Source organism: Prosopis cineraria, unplaced genomic scaffold, assembly GCF_029017545.1.
Source record: "Prosopis cineraria cultivar Desert tree isolate PC_DT_omini unplaced genomic scaffold, ASM2901754v1 PC2, whole genome shotgun sequence".
Lineage (NCBI taxonomy): Eukaryota > Viridiplantae > Streptophyta > Magnoliopsida > Fabales > Fabaceae > Prosopis > Prosopis cineraria.
In genome coordinates, this window is record NW_026555333.1 from 23098828 (window position 1) to 23107268 (window position 8441).

Below are 8441 nucleotides of genomic sequence, written 5' to 3' on the forward strand. Positions count from 1 at the left end.
CTGTCATAAGTAAGTAATGACAAGACTTTAATGTGTTTAATTTTATATGCTTCTGTAATATGCCTTTGAATTGTTTAGCCAAGTTATGGAAGCTTCCACCCTTGGGAGCTGGTGCTTTGTCTCTTACTCATGCGTAATTCTTTAATAACTTAACTGTTTGATAGATATTTGCTAGCAATGAAAGAAAGCAAATTTGAGGGTAGTTTTTTGTGAGATATGGAATAATATCATGATGGATTTAGCTTGGTTCTGTTATTGTGGGATGCTAACTTTGGGAAAATGAATATGCCATAGTTAGTCAATTTGCCTTGCTTTTTTGTGGGCATCAATTCTGTGAGTTATGAGGAAAGGAAGGTGCTATTATATTGGACGTGGGTCTTGGCTTTACGTTGTTATTTGAAGTTGTGCAACACCATGAGCTTGTTATTATCATTTTGAAAATATGACAATAATATTTTGCTCGATTAGATGAAAAAGAATGACTGAACTCAGGAACATGGAAGTATGAGCATTGTTGAACTTCTTAAAGAACTTGACAACAAACCTTTCATGTGCCATTAGCCTATGTTCCTCTCATAAGTAATGACAAGACTTTAGTCTGTTTATTGTTATATGCTTCTGTTATATGCATCTGAATTGCTTGGCCAAGTTATGTAAGCTTCCACCCTTGGGAGCTGATGTTTTGTCTCTTATGTGTAATTTTTAATAACTTAATCATTTGATAGATATTTGCTAGCAATGAAAGAATGCAAATTTGAAGGTATTTTTTTGTGAGATATGGAAGAATATCTCAATGGATTTAGCTTGGTGCTGTTATTGGGGATGCTAACTTCGGGAAAATGCATATCCCATAGTTAGTCAATTTGCCTTGCTTTTGTGGAAAGGTGCTATTGTTTTGGACGTGGGTCTTGGCTTTACATTGTTATTTGAAATTGTGCTATCAGTTACACCTAATTGATTATTGATTGTAGAATAGTGTAAGTGGTTATGTGGTGTCTATTCGTTGATCACTTGATAAAGTTGCATTTGGGAGTGCCGTTGATGATGCATTGGGTGCTTGTGTTCTAGGCTTGCTTTTGGAGGGTATACTTGTTATGGTGAAGAGATCAAGAATGGAAGCATTGAAGATGAGGGCATAATCCAACATGAGTATATACCTCCCCCTTATTACATGTTTCATTTTGTTGGTGATTGAGTTGGGGTATGCAGCAGCAATTAAATTTTTGGTGGGAGGTATGCCTCCCAAAGAGGTGTTTGCAAGTTGCCAACTAGATTAGTACGGGTCAAAGATTTAGGATACTAGGGCGAAAGCTCAAATAGAGAAATATTAATAGGTGGAGAATAATTTGTGTTAGCTTCCTCAAATGCTTGCAAACTCTTTGTTTTTCTAAGCATGGAGTTTTGATCCTGAGCTCTGCTCATTCATAATTCTGTCTCTTCACCTGGATTAAGATGCTAAACTTTTCTATGGATGAAACTTTTTTAAATTCCAACCTTTCCAAACCATTTTTCCCCATTGGAAAGAGACATGAGAGATGCAAGTGTGTCTTTTACAAATTTGACGTTGTTGAAGAAGACATGGATGAACATGCGTTTGACTGACAAGGGTTACAGTACCCATGTCCTGTTTCTAAAAAATATAGGATGCAATTTTCTCCTTCCTTATTTGTGTTCCATTTCATTATGAAATATTAAGTTTCTTGAATCTACTCAAATTCACTGTGATGATGCTTGACAAAAGTCACAGGAATCTTCACTTTAATGCTTCCTTTCTATGGTCATCATTACGATTTATTATTCAGTGGTCTCGTACAGTTTGACAACTGAGTAAAAGGTGAAGTGAGCTATGTGAATGGCTCTCTCCAGTCCTTATTATGAGGACCTATTAACTTCTTAGATTAAGAAAATTAGTTAAAAGAAGTTCAGAGTCAAAAAAATGTGCAAGTTTTCAAAATTACCTTCAGTCAAGTTGAGATGAGGTGGATGATAAGAGAGGTGAAGGAATGATGTTTCTGGAAAAGAGTTGCAAAAGTTTCATTAATTTTTATTAAAAAAAAGTATTGAATTAAGTGCCGCGAGGATGAGCCATAAATTGGACCTGTCCATTGTTAATGATAAAAATATATCATGTGCTAGCTATCATGTTGGCTGTCTCTTAGCAAAATGCAGGTATATGAAGTTTGAATTATGGTCTCTTTTCACTGGCCCTTACAGTTGATTATAAGTTGGGTTAATGAGCAATACATCTCTTAAAGTATTGCATGAATAGCATCTTGAATTTTAAATTTGTAAACTGTGCAAAAATTTTTATCAACTTTTAAATTCTGAACATCTAAAACTCTGTTATAAAATAGTAGAAAATGACTATTATTTTTTAGGTTGTGAGGTCCACTCACACGTTGATGTCTCACTCATGAGAATAAAACTAGAGCAATCCATGAGCAAGCAAAAGTGAGGAACCATCTTAAAAGAGATAAACTGATGGAATATTAGTTGTTAATCATGATTAATTGTTAGTTAATCATGGTTAGTTTTTCTCATATGCCTATATATATGGTTGACAGATAGGCTTGTATGTTCCTCATTTGTTTCTCCCCATAGTTTGGGGTTGATTCCTTTAGTTATGGGTTGAATGTTGTAGTAAGCTTGTTGCTCATGGTTGATCAATATTATGGTTCAATTTCATTCGTTATTTTCTTCTTCTCAATTTGCTTAACATAGTAACATGGGTAGGCTATGATTTAGGCCGAAGAATTGTTGTTTGAACCAATAATCAATAATGGGCCCAATATTCAAGATTTATGACCCACTAAGAAGACTTCTCTCATCATCCAAGAAACTGGGCCAAATAATCAGGACCCGCTTACCCACAAAAGGATCCGAGTAGAACCCTAGAACCATGTTCATTGCATACGAGTTTGGTATCGCGTCTTAGCCTTCTATGTTTTGTCGTTGAAGAAATCCTGATGGAAATGACAGCAAAGGATGCATTTTCGCTGGCGACCGAGACAGAAAAAGAGCTCTTCACCAACCATAGTTTTGTTTCAACATGTAAGATTTACATCAAGTAAAAATCAAAATTAACTTTTTTAATGATAAAATATTCAATGTATCATTTTTGAATATTTAAAAAAAAATTATATATAAATTTAGAATAACAAATTCTCTTAAATAAATAGTTGAGTAGTAAAAATGTCCTTTAACTTCTATATATATATCTTCTATATATATATATATATATATATATTTTAAAGAATTGACTTTCTTCCCCTTACCTATCTCTTTGCCTGCTCTCATGTCTCCACTTAGCTTCTTAACTCTTGCATCTGAATTTCAATGATTAAGATTTAATGTATTATAAAATTATTATTATTATTGTAATATTAAATAATAAATAAATAAATTTAAACTGTTAAATTTTATAATATGTTATTGAAAAAAATAAATCTACAAGTCCTTCTAATTCTTTGATTTTAACTTAGATTCTTGCAGTTCATTTTATTTTAATCAAATTCTTATATTTTGATCCATGGAAAGTTAAAATTCTTGAACTTCTCATTTTTATTTTTATTTAAAGGTTATATAATTTTTTAAAGGTTATATAATTTTAGAATTTATATAATTAGGTTATGTTTTCTAAATAATTTTTATTTATTTATAATTTTATAAGAAATTAATAAAAATGTAAATATTGTATTAAATTAATTTCTCTCGTTTTTTCCCTAAAAGTATTAAATCGCGTTTCATAAATTTTAAAAGTGCTTTTGTTTTGACAAAGTGAACCACTTATTATTAATAATTTTAATCTTTAAGACTTGTTTGGTTTTTTGAAGGATTAGAATGGAATAAAATAAAAAAATAAAAACAAAAATAAAATGATGAAATATGAAGAAAAGGTATATAAAATATTTTCATGATGAGCAACAGATAATTTAATTCAAAAAACTGATAGTCATGATTCAAATGTAATGATTCTCACTCACAAATATAATATGTGATATGGGATCTTATCATATTTACTACAATGGGAAAGATAATTTAATTCATTTTTCATTCTTTCTTTATCTTGTTTCATTCTCATTCTTTCTAGTAATCAAACACATTACATGATTGAAGCAAAATAACTTATAAAAACTTACTTCAAAATCAAGAAAAACTAGGACATGCAAATTAATTTTCACTATATTATTTAATATTATTATTATAAATAAACTTATTGTTTAATAGCATAATACTAATTTTATAAAACATTAAATTTCAATTATTGAAATTGAGATCCAAGAATGAATAAGCCAAGTGCCAAGAGGAACATGAGGAAGGTTAGGTAGGTACTTTTATACAATCACGGCAAAAACTTGAAACATTTCACCGAAGTTTGATTTCCTTACTGAATTGCCAAGTCACAGTGAAGGAGTTTATGGTCACAATCAAACACCTAGGTTTCGAAATATAGCCAATACATTAAAGGATGCAGAGTAAACTTATCCCTTGGAAAAAAGGAAAAGTTCCTAGATTATCAATACAAAATGACGACTGGGAAATAGCCGAAAGATACAGGAGTAAAAAACATCATCGACGAGCACCTCAGTTCAGAATACAGTTTGATATTAAATAAATTGTAACCCATAGATAACCTACCAATTTTAAGGAGGAAGTGAACCGGTGAAAACGAGATAACTAACTATACTTGTAGAATACAAAGAATTAAATAAAATTGAGTCCAGGAAAACTACAAAGTATCTGGCAGGCTTCATTACATCACCATAAGATTAACACAAAGTTATGTTTAGAGGAGGATATGATCACCCTTTACATCATTTTCTCATCTACAGTCAGCATTTTACAGGTGTCAGAAATAGCCATAAATCATTCTAACCTAACTGACAAGTTAGAAAAGCCAGGAGCAGCATAGCCTAGTGACAAAGCCATAATCAAAATAAAAGTCGTCACTATGATAAGAACGCTAAGATCTAACTGGTCAGATTACATAAGCCATATCAACATGTTCCCAGAAAGTACTGTACTGGAATTAACAGCAAATAATTTGCGACTGCAACCAAAAGCAAATATTCCATTAGAATTCCATGCATGAATATTATTTATTGAAATAAACCATGAAGTTTTATGGAGGCCATTCACTTTCTCCCTCATGAAAACTTCAGACTATCATAATCGGATCTTAATGCGTTCTGTAAATTGTTTCTTACATTATTCAGCCATTTCCAGAGAATTAACAGCACACAGCGAAACCATGTTAAAAAAGATCACACAATAGATCTTTTGACTGATTTTTTTTTCTTTTGGCCAGAAATCATTTGATTGAATTTAAATGATGAGTCTATGAAACTGATAATGATCAGAAAAGATAACAGAAATCATAGGAAACATAAGTATAAAAATCTACCAACCATATAATTTTATCCGCTTCATGATCTTCTGAATATATGATGACGACCCAACACTTCTGGTATCCCCAATGCTGTGATGCTCTCACAGCCAAAGATCTCCCGAAGCTTTGCATCACATATTATTGTCATTGGATTCCGCGGATCCTATGAGTATATTGCAGAATTAACTCAAAAAGTTGATTCCCAACAATTTTCACCCGAAATAATTTGCAGTTTATCCATTATAAAACTTATCCCCCAGGCAATCTTGGGAAAATCAAATTCTTGCATGATCCTTCACTCATCATAATACTCACCTCTAGCTGATTGACCTTTATATACTCCCAAATACGTCGCAAAACCTCAGACTGAAGCATTTCCCTTCCAGTAGTGCCAAAAAAGTTAGCAAGTGTATCTGATATAATTACAGAGAGTGGAGCAGAGTCAGCACTTTGTGTTCCTGACTCCGCATCTGCCTTCTGCTTCTTTCGAACTGGCTGTTCTGAAAGTTAAAAAAAAAAAAAAATGAAGAATTCAAACAGTGGTGCTAATGCACAATTTCATGAATATATACCCATGATATCGATACCTACTTGTTGGTTCCAGGGGGATGATGTGTTTAGCTAGCAACTTGTTCATCTTAAACATGTCAGTACAATCTGTCTCAAACACCACACGCAACTCATCATTGCAAATAATTTTCCTTTTGTTGCTAGGGTCTTGGAGATTGTTTTTCCTTATGTAAGCCCACAGTTGCTTCACAATCTAAACACAGCCATATTATAAATTAGTAATCTTGCTAGAAACGTATAAAAAATGAGAAAAAAAGTTAATGAAGAACTTCAATAATATTAATATGAACCTCAGTCCTTGGTAATGCTGGCTGGCCAACAATAACCTGCAGTTCAGGGGAAACGCCACAAAGTTTGTTGAGACCTCCCGGACCACCTCTTCTCTTTGTTTTAGTTTGCGTACTGCAAGAAGAAAGAATCCATTACTTATAAACCAGTCAATCATCAAAGTCATGTTTGATCATTATATGATAGATCATGTAAATGGACACAACTTTGAAAAGCTGTTTATAGATAAGAACAAATGATTTCCATCATCAGTAAACTTGACACGATTAGAAAATTGTTGAGAGGATTGTGCGTTATTCTGAAGAGAAATATCACCAGCAATAAAGTTTAAATGCATCTGCCAACTTCAATCATGCTTCTAAAAATACATTCCAAGCGCAAAACAGAGAGTTCAGACAGCAATAGCAGTATGCTTCAACAGAAGAAAAGCCAAATTTGAGACTATTGAGATCCAGTATAGAAGAGAAAAACTAATATAACATTATAACCGACAAAAGAAGCATTTGAGCTGTGATAATCTTTGTCTTATTTTCATTAACTATCCTCCAGAAGAGTTAGATAAAGAGTAGACAGATGCAATGATACTCCAAGAGACAGGAACTGGGATAAATTTCACACAACTGACTACAATCACAGGTATCAAGCAAAGTCTGCTATTCGATGCTGTAACTAACGTAATTAAACACTCAAAATCAAAAGCAATTGAGAGTGAAGTTATTTTCTTCACTGCGTACTTGATCACAGACTTAACTCTTTCTAACAGACCCAGTGGCTTACGAATTCTTAGAAGACACAATAAGATGCAGACAGGAAAAAATAGATGACTTCAAAATTAAATTACACCACACATTAGCAGATCCTATCCCTGACAAGCAATGAACTGACCCTCAGACCCACTATTGAAGCAGAATCAGTAACCCTAATCCCACTAGAGTTCACTGTCACTTTTTATTATATTTACTTCAATACTCTTCAAAATATACGAACAGCAACAAAATGAGAAACTGAACCATTTTTAAACCCTACCTCTCCTTGGGGGCCTCGGTGCCCAAATTACAGGGAGGTTCGCGACCAGTTCCATCAGCAGCTTCGGGTTTAACCGGTTCAGGGTGGGAGGCGAAGCTCTGGAATGCAGAAGTTACTGGAGCAGGAGGAGCGGTCTGAAAGTTAGGGTTTTGAGAAAAAACGATGTTGTCCTTCGAAGGGGGAAATACGAGTTGAGGACGTTGTTGCTGTAGTAAGGGCCTTGCCTGCTGCGGTGGCGGCGGCGGCTGCGGGCGCGGTGGGTAAGATCTGGAAAGAAGGTTGATTTGTTCAGTGATGAAGTCGAGCTTGTGGGTGAGATCGTGGCCGAGCTTGGCCTGAAGCTCCTGTACAACTTCGTACAAGGTGGAGAAGCTTCTTCTAGGGTTTGCATCCCTGAAGAGGGATTGTACGGCTTGAGATATTTCCTGGTCTGTAACCATTTTTCCTGCTTTTCAGTTTTCCCTTTTTAACTGAAATTAACGGATACTGCTCTCTCTCTCTCCCCTCTCCCTCCTTCCTCGTCTCTGTCTATCTCTCTCTCTATCTCCAAGCTTCTCTCTTTCTCTCTCTACACTCTCTGCCTTCTCTCTTTCTCTCTCATTGTCTCCGTTTGACAAGGATAATGACACAACCAATTTTTCGTAGTCTTGGGACACAGCGAGAGGATCATTGGTTGGAAAAGGTTCAATGACACATCGCCACGTGTCCCATTGAAAGGGGGTCCGTGACCAGAAAGGCTGGTTTCGTTTAAGATTTAAAAATAAGTAATTTTTAAATAATTTAAAAATTTTTATAAAAAAAATTTAGTTCATAGAAATTTTATAAAAATATTATTTTTTCTTAGTTACGATAATAAAAAATAATTATTAATTAATTATTTTTAAATATTATAATATTTTTTAAATTTTTATTTTTAAAAAATAATTTATTATTATATTATTTTAAAACTTTTATAATATTTTGTGTATCTCAACTTTTTAAAATGCTCTCTTTCATCTACAGTGTTAGATTATTTTCATAAGTAATTTATAATAGCTTTTTAAAATAATTAAAAATATATTTTTTTTAGATTGTAATTATTTTTAAAATTTAAACAAATATAATAATAATTCACAAAATAATTTTAAAAAAATTAGTAATTTTTTTATAAAATAAGTTAAAATAAATG

The 8441-nt window shown here is 33.1% G+C and overlaps 1 protein-coding gene across 2 annotated transcripts; it reads right to left on the reverse strand.

The window, feature by feature from the left end:
* Positions 1-4726: 4726 nt before the first annotated feature.
* On the reverse strand, positions 4727-7872 carry LOC129302002 (upstream activation factor subunit spp27-like). Of its 2 annotated transcripts, none has more exons than XM_054940658.1 (6): positions 7274-7872; positions 6250-6361; positions 5981-6152; positions 5705-5889; positions 5409-5552; positions 4727-4826 (listed from the first exon to the last, which is right to left on the reverse strand). In XM_054940658.1, the coding sequence occupies exons 1-5, from the start codon at positions 7711-7713 to the stop codon at positions 5427-5429; spliced, it is 1035 nt and encodes a 344-aa protein (XP_054796633.1). In that variant the 5' UTR covers positions 7714-7872; the 3' UTR covers positions 4727-4826; positions 5409-5426. The 2 variants fall into 2 exon arrangements, with proteins under 2 accessions (XP_054796633.1, XP_054796631.1); XM_054940656.1 differs by having other exon boundaries at positions 4727-5050; positions 7274-7871.
* Positions 7873-8441: the final 569 nt, after the last annotated feature.

Excerpts from the sequence above, each read along its gene's own strand:
- LOC129302002 (XM_054940658.1), bottom strand. The coding sequence starts at position 7,713 with ATGGTTACAGACCAGGAAATATCTCAAGCCGTACAATCCCTCTTCAGG. Across the intron at positions 6,362-7,273 it reads ACCGAGGCCCCCAAGGAGAG|TACGCAAACTAAAACAAAGA; the intron begins GTAGGGTTTAAA and ends TTCTTCTTGCAG. Across the intron at positions 6,153-6,249 it reads CAGCATTACCAAGGACTGAG|ATTGTGAAGCAACTGTGGGC; the intron begins GTTCATATTAAT and ends GGCTGTGTTTAG.